General features: G+C 62.3%; 1 protein-coding gene across 3 annotated transcripts; it reads left to right on the forward strand.

The window, feature by feature from the left end:
• The first annotated feature begins 1,059 nt into the window (after window positions 1-1,059).
• On the forward strand, window positions 1,060-17,032 carry CAMSAP3 (calmodulin regulated spectrin associated protein family member 3). Of its 3 annotated transcripts, XM_012790750.2 has the most exons (19): window positions 1,060-1,302; window positions 7,139-7,392; window positions 8,108-8,230; window positions 8,323-8,418; window positions 8,627-8,659; window positions 9,806-9,853; window positions 10,110-10,248; window positions 11,171-11,310; window positions 11,395-11,488; window positions 11,561-11,615; window positions 11,790-11,863; window positions 12,132-12,201; window positions 12,302-13,748; window positions 14,711-14,850; window positions 14,953-15,233; window positions 15,553-15,652; window positions 16,124-16,236; window positions 16,317-16,435; window positions 16,526-17,032. In XM_012790750.2, the coding sequence occupies exons 1-19, from the start codon at window positions 1,155-1,157 to the stop codon at window positions 16,829-16,831; spliced, it is 3,780 nt and encodes a 1,259-aa protein (XP_012646204.2). In that variant the 5' UTR covers window positions 1,060-1,154; the 3' UTR covers window positions 16,832-17,032. The 3 variants fall into 3 exon arrangements, with proteins under 3 accessions (XP_012646204.2, XP_012646206.2, XP_012646208.2); XM_012790752.2 differs by lacking the exon at window positions 9,806-9,853 and having other exon boundaries at window positions 1,061-1,302; XM_012790754.2 differs by lacking the exons at window positions 8,627-8,659; window positions 9,806-9,853 and having other exon boundaries at window positions 1,061-1,302.
• Window positions 17,033-18,020: the final 988 nt, after the last annotated feature.

The raw sequence follows: 18,020 nt of genomic DNA on the forward strand, positions 1-18,020 counted from the left end.
CCACGTGCACACAACCACATTCACGCACCCGCATACAAATCTACTTACCACGTGCACACAACCACATTCACGCACCCGCATACAAATCTACTTACCACGTGCACACAACCACATTCACGCACCCGCATACAAATCTACTCAGACACAAATACACCCTCACCTACACACGATCAGAGCCCTCCCCAACACACAATGCAGATACCATAAATACACACACCGACACTTGCAAATACACCCAGTCACAGCCATGCAACCACACTCAGACACAAAGGGCCTCACCCCTGCATAAATGCACACCCTCGAAGTTTCTCTCCAGTACTCCTGCATCGACAGAGACATCAATCACACCCTTACACAACACACAAATGCGTTCAGAGGCGCAGAGACACGCATACTCACATCCACCCACAAAACGGAGATACACACATACACTCAACACTTCTATCTTCAGGATATAGAGCGACCTACATAACCGAGATCCTTGTATAGGCAACACACGTCTGAAACACGGACACACACACACCCTTACACATACACGTGGTTTCACATCCGCGCCCAGATAGGCACACGTAGACAGCCTCCACGCCACTGGGTCACCACCGCCCAAATACATTCGGAGATGCACACACAGATGCGAAGAGGCACACATTCTTGTGGTCTTTACAAGCACAATCAGAAACAGGTGCATGCCTCCCGGCCAGGCATTGCAAACTCGCGCAGGTGCCTCCTGCGCCTAAGGGGGTAGACTCTGCGGCCCTGCACGCGCGCTCTCCAGTACAGGGTCCCTAATCCTGTCCGGTGTCCCAGGCGCGCGCGCGCACACACACGCGCGCGCGCACACACCCATACACACACACTCTCAGCCGCAGCCTGCCCCGCGATCGCCGGCCGCAGTCCGGGCCAGCCCTGCCCGGGGCACCCCACGGCTGGGGGCCGGTCAGGGTCCGGGGGGCGGGGCGCACCTGGGCTCCGCCCCGGGGCGGGGCCGACGCAGCGTCGCCAGCGCGAGCGGCCGCACCTGGCTCCGCAGCAGAGGCGGCGGCGGCGGCGGCGGCGGGCCCGGCCGGGGCACGAGCGCGGCGCAGCCCAGCCCAGCCCAGCCCAGCCCAGCCCAGCCCGAGCGCGGACCCGGCGGCCGCAGCCCCGGCGCCGCCATGGTGGAGGCGGCGCCCCCGGGGCCCGGGCCGCTGCGGAGGACCTTCCTGGTGCCCGAGATCAAGTCGCTGGACCAGTACGATTTCTCGCGGGCCAAGGCGGCGGCCAGCCTGGCGTGGGTGCTGCGGGCCGCGTTCGGGGGCGCAGGTACCGGGCCGGGGGGCGGCAGGTGCGGGGGGCGGGGCGCCGGGCCCGGGAACGCCGGGGCCGTGGGAACAATAGCGCCGGCCGCTGGGGGTCCCCGGGCCCGGGTTCCCCGCTGCGCCGGGCCTCTGGGCTTCCTGCTGGGCCGGGGCCGGGCCATGGACTTTGCCCGCCGGGCTGCGGGAGCGCGGTGGGGGTGGGGCCTGCGGTGCAGCTCGGCGCGGGGACCCCGGCGTCCGAGCCCCCAGGTGAGCGGGGCGGGGTCTGCGAGCGGGTGGGGTCTCCCTGCGCGGGGTTCCCGCCTCCCGAACCCCCGGGGCCTTCCCTTGCACGCCCTCCTCCCCTGTGCACGCTCGTATCACGCGCCTGCCAGGACCCCTCTCGCCCCCTCCCCCAGGCCCCGGCCTCTGGTTGCGGGGCCTTACGCGCTCGGGTCCCCACGCCCCTAGACGGGGGGCCGGGACACACACCCCGCGCCGGCCCTGCCTGCGCTGGGGGTGGCGGCCGGGCAGCTCTGGGGAGCCCCTCTTTCGCCTCCATGGCCCTGGCCGGCGGCTGGCAGCTGTGACTTATTCTCTGATTTAACTAAGGGGGCAGGTGAGCCAGTCGAAGGAAAATGGCTTGTCTAGGGTCCCGCCGGGGTGGGGGGCTCCGCTGCGGGGCCTTCTCGCATGAAGGCAGATCGTCCACGTCCTCGCCCTGGCCCGCGTGGCCGGCCCCCCACTCAGGCCGCCCCAGTAGGGACCATGGCCGTGGGTTCCGGGGATCAGAGGCCCTGAGCACGCTCAGTCCCAGCTCTGGGCAGCTCCATGGCCCCAGGCCAGAGCTGGAAGCCAGAGCCTGGCCTTGGAGAAGACAGGGGTTAATTAAGGTCTGGGCCTTCCTGGGGGGAGCCGTGGGGAGAGGCCACCCTTCCCTCCCACTCGTCTGCCCACTGGTCTTGGCACCAACTGGGCACAGCCCATCCCCCTCTCAGTGGCCTTCCCAGATCAACCTGTTCTGGGTGTGGGTCTCGGTGACAGCTGTCCCTCTCCTGGTTCCGCCCGAGCCTGTCCCTTCCTCTTTCTCCCTGTGCCCTTCCACGTGTGTGGCCCACTCTGAGGCCTACCCATGTCCCCGGGGATTTGCTTGAGGAAGAAAGGGAGTGGGAGTTGGGACCTGGGACCCCGGGACCGTCCCAGCCCCTTATATTTAAGGGTATGAGGCCGTGGAGAGCTCAAGTTTGGGATTCAGAATTGAGTTTGCGTCCCACCCCCACCAGAATGTGGATGGATTATCCCGATTCTCTGAGCTTACAGTTCCCCCTCCGTCAAAGAAGGCTTTCGGTCGGTCATTTATCCGTTTCCCATATGTTCACGGGGCACTCGCTGTGGGCCAGGGCAGGGTCAAGACTCGGGCGATGAGACCTCGGCAGGTTCTTTGCAAGGCTGCGGGGAGGTGTACGGGAGGTAGTGACTACAGACTCCTTCACGCTATGCCCCGCACACAGTCCATGCTAAACAGAAGTGCACGGTCGTCGCTGCTGTGACTGGGGGTGCTATTTTTATGAATGACATTATTCATTATGCCCTGGCCGGGAGACAGAGCAGAAATCACTGTCCCATTTTGCAGAAAGGAAAGCAAAGTCCCTTGAGGGGTGTTGATAAGATCCCAGTCCCTTGACGCACCCAGTTTCTGTTCTCATTGACGCAGCCACCTTGGCTGTGTGACACCCCCCAGGGGCTGGAGGTGAGGTTCAGTCTGTCCCCCATCTGCCACCTCTAAAAAGTGGTGGGGGAGCTGAAGGAAAAGGGGAACAGAGATCTGCTAGATTCATGAATTCTGGGACTTTTTTTTTTTAAAGACAGATTCTCACTCTGTTGCCCAGGCTAGAGTGAGTGCCATGGCGTCAGCCTAGCTCACAGCAACCTCAAACTCCTGGGCTCAAGCAATCCTGCTGCCTCAGCCTCCCGAGTAGCTGGGACTACAGGCATGCGCCACCATGCCCGGCTGATTTTTTCTATATATATTAGTTGGCCAATTAATTTCTTTCTATTTATAGTAGAGATGGGGTCTCGCTCTTGCTCGGGCTGGTTTCGAACTCCTGACCTTGAGCAATCCGCCCGCCTTGGCCTCCCAGAGTGCTAGGATTATAGGCATGAGCCACGGTGCCTGGCCAAATTTCGGGATTCTTGACCAATGCCTAGCAGGCACCAGGCTGGTTGCAGGCGCCCAAGGTATAGAGAGTATGGGGTGGATCTGGGAGAGAGGGGGATGGGCATGAAACCAGATCGTTGCTGCGTAGAGTTTTAAGGTCTGTGATGTAGAAGCAAGCAGCAGGGCCTGGGGAGAGGACATTCTTGAAATCTTCTGGGGAGGGAGGAGAAGGCTCCCCAGAGGAGAAAGGGTTTGGGCATTGAAGGATGTGTAGGAGTTTGCCACAAAAAAGAGATCGTGTGTGCAAAGGCCTGGAATGTGGGCCAACAAAGAGGTCTCAGAGAAAAACATTCAGGCCCCTGTGGTGGCCAGGGAAGATGGGAGATGGAGGAGGCTGGTAAGACTGATGAGGGCCTCTCAGGCCATGGGTGGGGATCTGAGGGCACCAGGGAGCCATAGAAGGTATTTGTGAACTGACACGATCAGGTATGCAGTTACCCAGTAGGAACAGTGGCTCGGAGGAAGGAATAGTTTTGGTGGCCCAGAGGCACAGGTGTGAGAAGGCTGGGCAGGAATGCAGGCAGGTGGGCTCAGGAGAACACAGCTCAGAGATAAGATTAAGAAAAGGTTCTGGGCTGGTATGTGGCTCATGCCTGTAATCCCACCACTTTGGGAAGCCAAGGCAGGGAGATTGCTTGACGCCAGGAGTTTGAGACCAGCCTGAGCAGGAGCGAGACCCCATCTGTACCAAAAAAGAAAAAAAACAAAACAAAAACAAACCAGAGAAATTAGCCAGGTGTGTGGTATGCACCTGCAGTCCCAGCTACTCAGTGGCTAAGGCGGGAGGATCGCTTGAGCCTGGGAATTCAAGGCCGAAGTGGTCATGTCACTGCATTCCAGCCTGGACGACAGAGCAAGATCCCATCTTAAAAAAAAAATGTGTGTGTGTATATATATGTATGTATATACACACACATAGATATACATGGACATGCCCACACTGGATTCCAAAGACTTGGTACAAAAAAAAAAAGATGTGAATTATCTCATTAATAGTGTTCTTATATTGAGCATTGAAATAACATTTTGGATATATATATATATATTTGTATATATGGTTGAATAAAAGACATTACTAAATTCATGTTAATTTCTACATTTTTAATATGGCTACTAGACAGACAACTTAAGACTATGTAAGTGGGCTCGAGCTATGTTTCTATTAGCACTGCTCTGCAGGGAATGCTTAATGAACATTTTATAGTATAGGGCAATGGTTCTCAACTGGTGACAGTTTTGCCCCTTCGGAGACATTTTTGGCTGTCACTACTTGGAAGGAATGTGCTACTGGCATCTAGTGAGTGGAGACCAGGGATTTTGCTGGACACCATGCCATGACAGGATAGCATTCCCCCAACATAAAGAATTCTCTAGCCCCAAATGCCAACAGTGCCAAGGTAGAGGAACACTGGTATAGAATAAGTGCTTGATAAATATCATTATTATTATTATTTTGAGACAGAGTCTCGCTTTGTTGCCCAGGCTAGAGTCAGTGCTGTGGTGTCTGGCTAGCTCATAGCAACCTCAAACTCCTGGGCTCAAGCAATCCTCCTGCCTCAGCCTCCTGAGTAGCTGGGACTACAGGCATGCACCACCATGCCCGGCTCATTTTTTCTATATCTATTAGTTGGACAATTAATTTCTTTCCATTTATAGTAGAGATGGGGTCTCACTCTTGCTCAGGCTGGTTTTGAACTCCTGACCTTGAGCAATCCGCCTGCCTTGCCCTCTCAGAGTGCTAGGATTACAGGCGTGAGCCATTGCGCCCGGCCAATAAATATTATTGATTCAGATTGGGCAACATAATGAGACCCCGACTCTACAGAAGATTAAAAACTTAGCTGGGCATGGTGGTAAACACCTGTAGTCCAGCTACTTAGGAGGCCAAGGCAGGAGGATCACTGGAGCCCAGGAGTTGGAGGCTGCAGTGAGCTATGATCGTGCCACTGTACCCCCCAGCCTGGGTGACAGAGCAAAACCCTGTCTCAAAAAACCAAAAGTCAAAAGAATGTTAGCGATCATTAGCCCTAGCTCACATATTTTCATCTTGAACGTCCTGAGAAGTACTGCAGGAAAGAAACCTGTTTGGTTTTGCTAACAGGAGCGGAGTGCCTGGGGCCTGTTCTTCAGCAGGGGCTGTGGAGGAGGGTTTGGATTTGGGAGAGGCCAGGAGGTTGAAACCTGAGACTGATTGGATGTGGGGTTTGAGGGTAAAGAAAGAGGGGGGTGGTGATTCCTCACTGCCTTGGGGACAGGGAGGAGGAGCAGGTAGGAAGATGCTGAGAGCTGTGGGAGATGTGGGGGTAGGGGGGTGGCCCTCTTGGCTTGGGCAGCAGCAGGTGCAGTCCTCAGATGGCCATGGAAGCTGTCAGGGGTCTTGAGGTGGGACATGTCCATTTACAAGGAGATGCTGGGGGAAGAAGTTTCTGGAAGGAGGAGGCGCCCAGGCCAGATACTCTACTGGCCTTGGGGAGGCTGGAAGCAATGAGGGCAGAAGCCAGGTCAGGGAGGTTGAGGCAGGGCTAGGGGAGTGGTGGTGGGGCCTTGGGAGGCCCGGGAGGATAGGAAATCACTCTTCTTTCACAGAGCTGAGCTGAGGGACGCAGGGAGAAAGCACAGCTCTTCATAGGGTGGGGCTGTAAGCGGGAAGGCCAAGTGTGGTGTTTCGGGGTGTGGAAGGGGGCAGAGAGGGGACAGAAGGTAGGCAAGGATGCCTGGGTCCTCCTGGGTGAGGGATTTCTTGGGAGCTTGGCTGTGACGAGGGACTCCTGGGGGAGGTCTGGTCTTTGGGGTCACATTCAAATACATTGTGAAGCACAAGAGCCTCTCCACCCCATTCTTGCAAACACAGAACCCCAATGCACAAAACAGCCAGGCTGACTGGAGCAAGAGCTCGGGCACCCCGACCTCCCTGGCTGTCTCCTCTCCACCCTCTTGGGGTCCGTCTTGGGGTTCTGCCCCCACCATCCACCTGGGGCTTCCTTGATGCCTCTTTCCGACCTTTTCAAAGGTCGCTAGGCCAGGCTGTTCCCCTAAGTCCCAGGCTGTTCCCCTGGTGTCCTCTGCCTTGAGGATGTCCCCAAGGCCTCTCATGTTCAGCTTTCACTCCCCCACCTGCTGCCCTCCCACCCCCTGTCCCCAGCTCAGTCACTACCCCCTTTGTTCCATCTTCCCCCTGGACCCCAACAGGGGGCTGGGTGCCTCCCTCTGCGTCCCCCACCTCCCCTTTCAGTCCCCAAGTCCACGTTACACAACTCCCTGGAAGGTCCCCTTAGGTAGGGCACCTCCCCCATTGCATGCCCTGCCTGCTGGCCCCCCACTTCACAGCTCCTCCTACCTGCCTGCAAGCGGAGAGAGGGTGTGGAGTTTGCTGGGTTTGAATCTCTGTCCTGGTAGGCATGGAAGAGCTGTGTGGCCTTGGGCAGGGTACTTTCCTTCCCTGTGCCTCAGTTTCCTCCTATGTTAAGTGGAGTTACCAGTTGTGCCCTGTCTGCTTCCTAGGGTTGACGTAGGGCTTAGATGAGTCTACACCCAGCCAGCACAGCAAGGATGCTGTCATCGAGATTGTCCTTGTTGTCTCTCCCTGTGCGGTGTATCTGGCGGCCCTGACTCGCCGCCGTGTCCCCCCTCCCCGCCCCCACAGAGCACGTGCCCCCGGAGCTGTGGGAGCCCTTCTACACGGACCAGTACGCGCAGGAGCACGTGAAGCCCCCGGTGACACGGCTGCTGCTCTCGGCCGAGCTCTACTGCCGGGCCTGGCGCCAGGCGCTGCCGCAGCTCGAGACACCCCCCAGCCCCTCTGCACTGCTGGCCCTGCTGGCGCGGAGGGGGACGGTGCCCGCGCTGCCCGAGCGCCCGGTGCGTGAGGCGGACCTGAGACACCAGCCCATTCTCATGGTAGGCCCCGCCCCTGCCTGATAGGTACCGCCCACCATTCCTGGCTCCTCCCCTCAAGCGCCGCCCACAGGCTGGGCTCCTCCCTCTGAGCTCCTCCCACAAGGCCTGGCTCCTCCCCTCAAGAGCCAGCCATTAAGCCTGGCTCCTCCCTGAGCTCCACGCACCAGGCCTAGCTCCTCCATCAAACCTGGTTCCTTCTCTCAAGCACCTCCCCCCATGAGGCCTGATTCCTCCCTGAGCTCCACCCACCAAGCCTAGCTCCTCCCACCAGACCTGGCTCCTCCCCCTCAAGCTCTTCCCGCCAGGCCTGGCTCCCCTCAAGATCTACCATTAAGCCTAGCTCCTCCCACCAGCCCTGGCTCCTCCTCTCAAGCTCCTCCCACCCCAGGCCTGACTCCTCCCACCAGGTCTGGCTCTCTGTAAAGGTGCTACTCTCATCCTTGAGGACTTGTCTACATGGCCCACCCTATCTACAGCCTAGTTTCTCACCTCAAAGCCTGGCCCATCTTAAGCGGCTCTTCTGGGACCCCCCATTCTACTGCCTTCCCTCAGGGCCCCACCCACTAGCTCCTGGCCCCTCCCCTCAAGCCCCGCCCACTCCAAGCCCCTCCCACCTCCCTGCTCTCCCTCTTCCCTGGCCCTGGGAGGCCGGGAAGAGCCTCCGCCCGCCCCGCCCCTGCAGCCGGGTCTCACCCTGCAGGCCTTGCCCCCACAGGGAGCCCACCTGGCTGTCATCGACGCCCTCATGGTTGCCTTCGCCTTCGAGTGGACGAAGACGCTGCCGGGTCCCTTGGCCCTGACCAGTTTGGAGCACAAGCTCCTTTTCTGGGTGGACACGGTAGGTGAGGTTGGGCCAGGGTGGGGGTGGGGGGCCCCACCTCCGCAGCGTCGTCCAGCGACCAGGGCACTGACCTCCCCCTGCACCCCCAGACTGTCCGGCGGCTGCAGGAAAAGACGGAGCAGGAGGCTGCCCAGCGAGCTGCTCCCGCCGCCCCTGCAGATGGGGCGGCCCCATCTCAGCCCTCGGTGAGACCGGGCGTGGGACAGACGGACAGACCGACAGATGGCGGAGAGCTGGGTGGGCCGGGCGGGGCTGTGCAGCGCGGCCGTTCCCGGGGCGGGGGGGCTGGAGGTGACACTCTCTCCCTCTCCCTCTCTTTCTTCCCTTCACTCTCTCTCTCTGCGCTGCCCCTGCGCCGGCGCCCGCTGCCCTCCTCTCTGGCTCCGGCGTCAGTGCCCCACGCGCTGGTACTGGAAGCTGGTTCCTGTAAGTGGGGCTGTCTGTCCGCCCCGTCCGCCTGCCCTGCTTGTCGCTCCGTCTGTGTCTGTCTGTTTCTGCCGGCCCGTCTGCGCCCTCTCCTACTTCCCTCACCTGTGAGCAAAGTAGGCCGGACCCCAGCCCTGGGGGGCCCAGGGAGAACCCCTCTGTGAGCCGAGAGAAGGGTGGCATCTCGGCCATTAGCTGAGAGGGAAGACCCCTCCCCAGTGAGCTGACGGCTGATGGGGTGGCTGAACTTCTCTCCTGTGAATCGGGAGGGCAACCCCCCCCTTCCCGTCCACTGAGAGAGCAGGATGCTCTGAACATGTCCTGCTTCGGCAAAGCTGGAGTTTGTTTTTTTGTTTGTTTTTTGAGACAGAGTCTCGCTTTGTTGCCCAGGCTAGAGTGAGTGCCGTGGCGTCAGCCTAGCTCACAGCAACCTCAATCTCCTGGGCTCAAGCAATCCTGCCTCAGCCTCCCGAGTAGCTGGGACTACAGGCATGCGCCACCATGCCCGGCTAAATTTTTTTCTATATATATTAGCTGGCCAATTAATTTCTATTTATAGTAGAGACGGGGTCTCACTCTTGCTCAGGCTGGTTTTGAACTCCTGACCTCGAGCAATCCGCTCGCCTCGGCCTCCCAGAGTGCTAGGATTACAGGCGTGAGCCTCCGCGCCTGGCCCAAAGCTGAAAGTTTGAATCTCTGTCTTCTTGATTAGCTGTGTGACCTTGCACAAGTGTCTAAACCTGTGCTTCATATAAATGACTCTTGCAGTAGATATGCCAAAGGAAAGTTGGAGGAGATTTTGGGCTGGCTGGGGTCCCCCACCTTTGCTCACTCCTTCCCCCCACCCCCAGGGGCCTGGGTTGGGGGGGTTCTCCTCCTGCCTACCTGCTTCCTCTGCATCCTCTGCCCGAGCTGGGGGCCTGGATCTTTTGTGGGAGGAGGATTCCTTGCATCAGAGGCTGCACTGTGGGGTCCCTTGGGGCAGGGAGGAGCTGGGGTCCCCAAAGCCAGCCAGTGCACAGGGAGCTGGATGGCCAGGGTTCAGGACCAGGGTGAGCGAGGGCCACCCCCTCCCCCGAAGGTGGGCTTGGGGGCCCAGCAGGTCAGCACCCCCCGCCCCGCTGATGGCTGCTCCTCTCCCCCCAGCACGCAATTGCCTTCTGTTTGAAGGAGTCGGGGAGCAAACCCCCCATGGTAACGTATCCCCCACCCCAGGGTCCCAGGAGTCCCTGTCCCCAGCCCCCGCTGCTGGCCTGGCTGCTCCAAGACACCTCCTCCTGCCTCTTGCTGCTGTCCCTCCCCTGCTCCAGGCTGGCCCCCCACTCTGGCTCCGGGACCCCCGGCTTCCCGCCCCCTCGTGGCGGAAACCCCAGGCCTCCCCGCCCAGCCTGCATGACTGCTGACCCGGGGGCCGGCCCGTCCACTCACCCGGCCTGGCTCCCGTCCGCAGATCCGGTACCGCAAGGACCGTGCCGTGGCCCGCCGCGCCCCCTGCTTCCCGACCGTGACGACCCTCCAGGACTTGGCCAGTGGGGCCGCGCTGGCTGCCACAATCCACTGCTATTGTCCCCAGCTGCTGCGACTCGAGGGTGAGTGTATGGGCCCGGGCCAGACCCCGTCCTGGGGAGCTGGGCAGCCTAAGTCACGGCCCCCAGGCCTCTGTCCTCAGATCCTCGCAATCAGTGGTTATGGGTGCAGCTTCCAGAATGAGCAGATGTGGGTTTGCATCTTTCTTTCCCCCAGTTAGCTGTGTGACCTTGCACAATGGTCTAAACTTCTCTGTGCTTCATAGAATTCATTCATTCCTACAGCAGATAAAATGCATTGAGGGCAGACTGCATGCCAGGCCATTTTAGGTGTTGAGGATCCAGCCGGAACAAATAGAAATACTTCATTTATTTATTTAGAGACAGAGTCTCACTCTGTTGCCTGGGCTAGAGTGAGTGCCGTGGCGTCAGCCTAGCTCACAGCAACCTCAAACTCCTGGGCTCAAGCAATCCTCCTGCCTCAGCCTCCCGAGTAGCTGGGACTACAGGCATGTGCCACCATGCCCGGCTAATTTTTTCTATGTATTTTAGTTGGCCAATTAATTTCCTTCTATTTTTAGTGGAGACGGGGTCTTGCTCTTGCTCAGGCTGGTTTCCAACTCCTGACCTTGAGCAATCCACCCTCCCTGGCCTCCCAGAGTGCTAGGATTACAGGCATGAGCCACCGCGCCCAGCATAGAAACATTTCTGACCTCATGGGCAGCTGCACATTCTGGTTGGCTAGTTCTAGACGTTAAGTTTATCCAGAAGTACCTTTGGGATATTAAGTGTCCCAGAGGATGATGGATAGTCAGGAAAAGCTTTTTGAGTTGGGTTCTTGGAGGATGGTCTTCCAGAAAAAAATGGGCACCTGGCCAAGGCTGGCCAGGTCCTCCGCGTATGTGTATATTGGCTGCCGGGTCCTGGCTTCTCTGGGGACTGCACCCTCTTGTCGTAGAGTCACCCAGGCATCCTGTCCCTACAGAGGTGTGCCTCAAGGACCCCATGTCCGTGGCGGACAGCCTGTACAACCTCCAGCTGGTGCAAGATTTCTGTGCCTCCCGCCTCCCGCGGGGCTGCCCTCTTTCCCTGGAGGATTTGCTCTATGTCCCACCCCCGCTCAAGGTAAGGCCGTGTCGGGGCCTCATGGGCCGAGGCGGGTGTCCCGGGCTGCGTGTCCCGCCGGCCGACCCCTCCTCCTGCCTCTAGGTCAACCTGGTCGTGCTGCTGGCCGAGATGTTCATGTGCTTTGAGGTGCTCAAGCCCGACTTCGTGCAAGCCAAGGACTTGCCCGACGGTCACGGTGAGGCCCGGGCCTGGGGTCTGGGTGGGGTCGGGGGCCGAGCCCTGCCTGATCCCATTTTCTGTGCTGCAGCCGCCTCCCCCCGGGGCACCGAGGCCTCCCAACCTCAGAATGTCAGTGGCAGCAGGTATGGTCCCCCCTCCTCCCGTTGTAAGTCTCCAGTGGCATGGCTGGGGGCGGGGGGTGGTTCCTCCTCTCGGCTGGGCACTGGGAAGGCACTGGGGGACGCCCTGTCCCCACCTCCGGGGAGAGGAGAGGGAGGAGGCGGGGGTCCCCAGGCTGAGGTTACCTCTCTTGGCAGTTCTCCTGTCTTCAACTTCCGCCACCCACTCCTGTCACCGGGCGGCCCCCAGTCTCCGCTCCGAGGATCCACAGGTGAGGACGGGGTGGCTTCTGTCACTGGGGACTCCCACCCAAAGACGGCCCCAGAGGACCTCATGTTGTCTCCGGTGACCCCTCCTTTGGGTCCCAAGGTGACATCCACAGTGACTCCGTAGCACCCTTACTGGCACTAGAAACCTCCGGTCTGACTGGACCACATAATGACCCATCAGTGACTCGCCCAGTGACCCTGCAGAGGTTGCCCTCAGACCCTGGCTGACCCCACCCAGGGTCCCCATAGTGACCACTCACCCCTGCCCAGGCTCCCTGAAGTCCTCCCCGTCCATGTCCCACATGGAGGCCCTCGGCAAGGCCTGGAACCGGCAGCTCAGGTGAGCGCATCTCCAGGGCGGGGCCGGGCAGTGGGGCAGGCCGGGGTGGGGTGGGGCTGAGGCTGGTCCCAGCGGCTGACCCCTCCCTCCGGCCGCCCAGCCGTCCCCTCTCCCAGGCTGTGTCATTCAGCACCCCCTTTGGCCTGGACAGCGACGTGGACGTCGTCATGGGAGACCCTGTCCTCCTCCGCTCGGTCAGCTCGGACAGTTTGGGTCCCCCTCGTCCCGTGCCGGCCCGGACCCCTACCCAGCCACCCCCGGAGCCTGGCGACCTGCCTACCATCGAGGAGGCCCTGCAGATCATCCACAGCGCCGAGCCCCGGCTGCTCCCAGACGGGGCTGCCGACGGCAGCTTCTACCTCCACTCCCCGGAGGCGCCCTCCAAGCCGGCCCTGGCCTCCCCCTACCTGCCCGAGGGGACCTCCAAACCTCTGTCCGACGGGCCCAGCAAGGCACCCGTCTACCTGCCGCACCCCGAGGGCCCCTCGAAACCATCTCCCTGCCCTGTGGGGGAGGCATCGAAACCGCCGGTCCCCTCCGAGGGCTCCCCAGTGGCCACCAACTCCGAAGTGAAGATGACCAGCTTTGCCGAACGCAAGAAGCAGCTGGTGAAGGCAGAGGCTGAGGCCGGAGCGGGGTCCCCCACGTCCACCCCAGCCCCACCCGAGGCCCTGAGCTCCGAGATGAGCGAGCTGGGCGCCCGGCTGGAGGAGAAGCGCAGGGCCATAGAGGCTCAGAAGCGGCGGATTGAGGCCATCTTCGCCAAGCACCGCCAGCGCCTGGGCAAGAGCGCCTTCCTGCAGGTGCAGCCCCGGGAGGCCTCGGGGGATGCGGATGTGGAGGCCGAGGCCGGGCTGGCCCCCGGTGGGGAGCGGCCGGCAGGCGAGGGCCAGGGCGAGCCGACCTCCAGGCCCAAGTCAGTGACCTTCTCCCCGGAGCTGGGCCCGGTGCCCCCCGAGGGGCTGGGGGAGTACAACCGAGCGGTCAGCAAGCTGAGTGCCGCGCTGAGCTCGCTGCAGCGGGACATGCAGAGGCTCACGGACCAGCAGCAGCGGCTCCTGGCCCCGCCGGAGGCCCCTGGACCCTCCCCACCTGCCGCTGCCTGGGTCATCCCTGGCCCCACAACGGGGCCCAAGGCCGCGTCCCCCAGCCCTGCCCGGCGTGCCCCGGCCACCCGACGCAGCCCTGGGCCCGGGCCTAGCCCAGCGCCCCGCAGCCCGAAGCACGCACGGCCGGCGGAGCTGCGGCTGGCGCCCCTGACCAGGGTGCTCACGCCACCCCACGACGTGGACAGCCTCCCCCACCTGCGCAAGTTCTCGCCGAGCCAGGTGCCCGTGCAGACGCGCTCCTCCATCCTCCTGGCCGAGGGGCCGCCTCCCGAGGAGCCCGTGGCCCGGCCCGGCCTCATTGAGATCCCGCTGGGCAGCCTGGAAGAGCCCCCCGCTGGGGACGAGGGCGACGGGAGCCCCCCTGGTGCGGAGGATTCGTTGGAGGAAGAGGTGTCTTCAGAGGGGGAGCCCCGGGCCGGGCTGGGGTTCTTCTACAAGGTGAGGGTCACCCGAGCAGGTCGGGGGAGGGCTAGCAAGTGGGGACTTCCTGGGAATGGACAGACAGGTGGACACGGAGGGCTTAACTGATGGGTAGGCAGGCAGGTGCGAGTGGACAGGCAGACTGACAAGGTGTGTGTGGCCAGAGGGACAGATAGTTGGGGGATAGGTAGATAGCTGGACAGATAGAAGCGGTGGATGGACAGGACTAGGGTCTTCCAGGACACCTCCTCCCCCTAGCATGGCCCTACCAGGTCCCCCTTTGGCCCTGTCCCATGTCCACTCATTCTCCATCCTCCTGGCCCCCTGGCCTGGGCCTCCCTCATCTCTCACCTGGACATCTGTGGTCACCCCTTGGCAGGTCTGTGCTGTCTCCCCTCGACCCCCTGGCCACTCCCACCAAGCAGTCAGGGACGTGCCTGCTCCCGCTGCTCTTAGAGTGAAAGTCCTCCCCAGGGTTTGGGCTCTGCTCCCCTCACACCTTGTCCCGGGCCATGCCCAGGCAGTCCGGACTCCCCCTGCGAGGTTTGCTCTGCCCCAGGGCCCTTGCACTGGCTGCTGCCTCTGCTCAGATTGCTCTCCTCATCCCTTATGCCTACCTGGTTATGTCCTCATTCTCTGGGGTGCTTCAAGAAGCCCCGATCGGTGCCCCCCGGCCCAAGGTGGGTCCGTGCCTACAGTGTAGACAGGTGCGCATGGCCTAGCGTTCACTGCTGTCTGTGCCGCATTGGATCGTGTTCCCTGCATAGTGAAGCGCTTTATTGAGCAGCGCTCAGGTCTACCCCACCCCTGTGGTGTCCCAGTACCCGGTGTGGGGCTGTGCATAAAGTAGGCACCAACTGAATGTCTTTAGGACAATTATAAGAACAAGAGAACAGGTGAGCGGCTGGCACGCTGGCAGATGGGAAGTCCAGCCATACCAGGGGAGGGGTGGCCAGATGGACTGGGTGTCTGACCCCCAGGACGATGACAAGCCTGAGGACGAGATGGCGCAGAAGCGGGCCAGCCTGCTGGAGCGGCAGCAGCGGCGGGCGGAGGAGGCGCGGCGGCGCAAGCAGTGGCAGGAGGCAGAGAAGGAGCAGCGGAGGGAGGAGGCTGTGAGGTGAGGCTGGGCGTGCCCCCCCCGGGCCCCCTCCCCTTGGTCTGCCTGGCCCTCGGTTGGCCCCGTGACCGGTCCTGACTGCCGTGTCCCCTTCGCATGCAGGCTGGCCCAGGAGGAGGCCTCTGCGGCTCCCGCGGCCCCCACGGCCCCCGCCGCTCGGGCCCCCGTCGAGGAGGAGGTGGGCCCCCGGCGGGGCGAGTTCACGCGGCTGGAGTACGAGCGCAGGGCCCAGCTGAAGCTGATGGACGACCTGGACAAGGTGCTGCGGCCCCGGGCCTCGGGGACCGGGGGGCCGGGGCGGGGCGGGCGGAGAGCCCCCCGGCCACGCTCTGGTTGCTGCGACGACTCGGCCTTGGCGCGAAGCCCAGCCCGCGGACTGCTGGGTGAGGCCCCGTGGGGGTGTGGGGAGGGGGAGATTCGCAGGGGTGCCGGGGCAGGGGTGGGGTGGACCCCCCAGTGAGGTCTGGCCCTGCCTGTTGGGTGAAGACTTCCATGGGATGTCGGGGTGCAGTGGGGCGAGGGGTCTCCACTCCCTTGCTTATGGGTGAGGCCCCCTGGGGTACATTGGGGGGGGCAGTGAGGTGTTCCAGTGGGGGGCTGACCCAGTGCCACACCCCCAGCCTGCGGGGCCAGGCCCTCTCCGGCGCTTGTGGAGCTGAGGGGCCTTCAGGTGGGGACTGACCCTGTGCCTTCTGTTCCCAGGTTCTCGGCTCAGCAAGATCTACTCCCAGTCCACCCTGTCCTTGTCCACTGTGGCCAACGAGGCCTCCAATAACCTCGGTGTGAAGAGACCGACGTCCCGGTGAGCCCAGCGTGGGCACGTGGGGGGTCATGCGGAGAGGGTGAGGCCAGAGGGTGGCATAGCCCGAGTGTGTGTGTGCCCCCGGAGAGACGACGGGCACGTGGGGGGTTATGCGGAGAGGGTGAGGCCAGAGGGTGGCATAGCCCGAGTGTGTGTGTGCCCCCGGAGAGACGGACGGGCACGTGGGGGGTCGCGCGCACCCGTGTGAGCCCAGAGGGTGGCATAGCCCGAGTGAGACGGACGGGCACGTGGGGGTGGGGCAGCCTGTACCCGGCGGGCCAGGCGCGAGGATGTGCCGTGTGAGTGGCTGGCGTGCCTGAGGGCTGAGGCACGCGTGCAAGGGGGCGCCGCGTGGACTCGAGGGTACGAGGTGTGCGTGCGCTGGGCCTGCCTTTGCCCTGCGGTCTCTGTGCAGGGTGGGGGGCTTCGGCCACCACTCACCCACCTCATCCTGTGCCTCCCCGACTGCAGGGCGCCATCCCCGTCGGGCCTCATGTCCCCCAGCCGCCTGCCTGGCAGCCGTGAGCGCGACTGGGAGAACGGCAGCAACGCCTCCTCCCCGGCGTCGGTGCCCGAGTACACGGGTAAGCAGGGCTTTGGGCGACGTCGCTGGCATTGGGCCCCCGTTCCCGGGTCATCCCTGCTGACGGCCCCTCGCTCCTAGGTCCGCGGCTGTACAAGGAGCCCAGCGCCAAGTCCAACAAGTTCATCATCCACAACGCCCTGTCGCACTGCTGCCTGGCGGGCAAGGTGAACGAACCCCAGAAGAACCGCATCCTGGAGGTGAGCTGAGCCCGCGTTGAGGGCGGGGCTGGCGGGTGCGCTGGTGGCCCCAGCCCCGGGCCTGGCCGACCAGTCCCCCGCCCCCTCCAGGAAATCGAGAAGAGCAAGGCCAACCACTTCCTGATCCTCTTTCGCGACTCGAGCTGCCAGTTCCGGGCGCTCTACACGCTGTCGGGCGAGACGGAGGAGCTGTCGCGGCTGGCGGGCTACGGGCCCCGGACCGTCACGCCCGCCATGGTGGAGGGCATCTACAAGTACAACTCGGACCGCAAGCGCTTCACCCAGATCCCCGCCAAGACCATGTCCATGAGCGTCGATGCCTTCACCATCCAGGGACACCTCTGGCAGAGCAAGAAGCCCACCACTCCCAAGAAGGGTGGCGGCACCCCCAAATAGCCCCGCCCCCAGAGGACAGTCAGTTGGTATTCCTGGGTCCTGTCTGTCCCCAACTTTGTCTGGGGGGGGCTGGAGTCCCCACCCCGACTTGAGTCCAGTCCTGCTGTGGGGGGCTGAGCTGGGAGGTTCAGGGACTCAGGGCTCAGCTCAGTCCCCTTGTCTGTCCTCCCCACCTTCTTGAATAAAATAATTTAATGAGAAGCTGTGCCTTGTCACCTCCCTGAAGCCGCTGGCTGCGTGTGTGGTCTCCTGTTCTTTCTGGAATCAACCCTTGCCCTCTCAGGGGCCCTGGTGTGGCTCCTGCTGGGGGCTGGGGAGGCCTTGCTGCCACCACCCGCCGCGGGGGTGCTTCTCAGCTGCCTCTGAACCAACCTCCTGGGCAGGCGGCTTCTGACCAGCCAGCCCTCCCTGGCTTCTGCCACCCCCCTGGCTGGATCTCACACTTCTGTGTCACTGCTGATGGCCTTCCCTGGCATTTGGGCTGGGCCACCTGCCTACGTGCTTGGTCACCCCCTGTGGTCCAGGGGCTGTCTCCCTTCCTGTGAGCTCCAAATTGCCGCAGGGCCGTTTCAGAGGCAGGGCCCAGCTCCCTGACGCCTCCCGTCTCACTTCTTTCCAACCTTGTGACCTGCCCCCAAAAGTCCAAGCCACCAGTCTGGGCCTCCCCATGTCCCCAGCTGCCTCCTGGCCACAGAGCAGCCCGTGTGACTTGTCCAAAGCACAAATCTGATTATACCTCTTGATGCTTAAAACCCCTTAATAGCTTAGAGCCCGCTAATGGCTTCCCGGAGCTTAGGACTAAGGACCACGCCCTGCTCATGGCCCCTGTCCAGGGAAAGTGCCTCACTGAGAGTAAGTTCACGGAGCTGGACCAGGGCCTGCCTGACCCCAGGGCTCTGAGGGTGGACGCCCGTCACCCTGGGAGAGGCTGCTGCTTGGGGATGCAGAAGGGCCCTGCCTGGCAGTCGGGGGCCAGATGCCCCCTAGCTCGGGGCTGAAGAAAGCTTCTGGGCAGGACCTGCTCTGGGGCCCCAGGCAGCAGAGGGACTGGCCTTTCAGCGTCCAGAACTGGCTCTGCGGGGTGAGGGTGGGGCGGCTGTTTGGCCTGGGGCCCAGCCGCCCCACCTCCTGCAGCAGCCAATCCGGGCATGGGGCCAGAGTGCTCCTGAGCTGGCAGTCCCTCCCGGTA

This window comes from Microcebus murinus, chromosome 27, assembly GCF_040939455.1.
Source record: "Microcebus murinus isolate Inina chromosome 27, M.murinus_Inina_mat1.0, whole genome shotgun sequence".
NCBI classification, from domain to species: domain Eukaryota; kingdom Metazoa; phylum Chordata; class Mammalia; order Primates; family Cheirogaleidae; genus Microcebus; species Microcebus murinus.

Bases quoted from the DNA above. Each gene is read 5' to 3' on its own strand.
- CAMSAP3 (XM_012790750.2), top strand. From the start codon at position 1,155: ATGGTGGAGGCGGCGCCCCCGGGGCCCGGGCCGCTGCGGAGGACCTTC. The intron at 1,303-7,138 runs GTACCGGGCCGG...CCGCCCCCACAG, and splicing joins GGCCGCGTTCGGGGGCGCAG to AGCACGTGCCCCCGGAGCTG. The intron at 16,237-16,316 runs GTAAGCAGGGCT...CCTCGCTCCTAG, and splicing joins GTCGGTGCCCGAGTACACGG to GTCCGCGGCTGTACAAGGAG.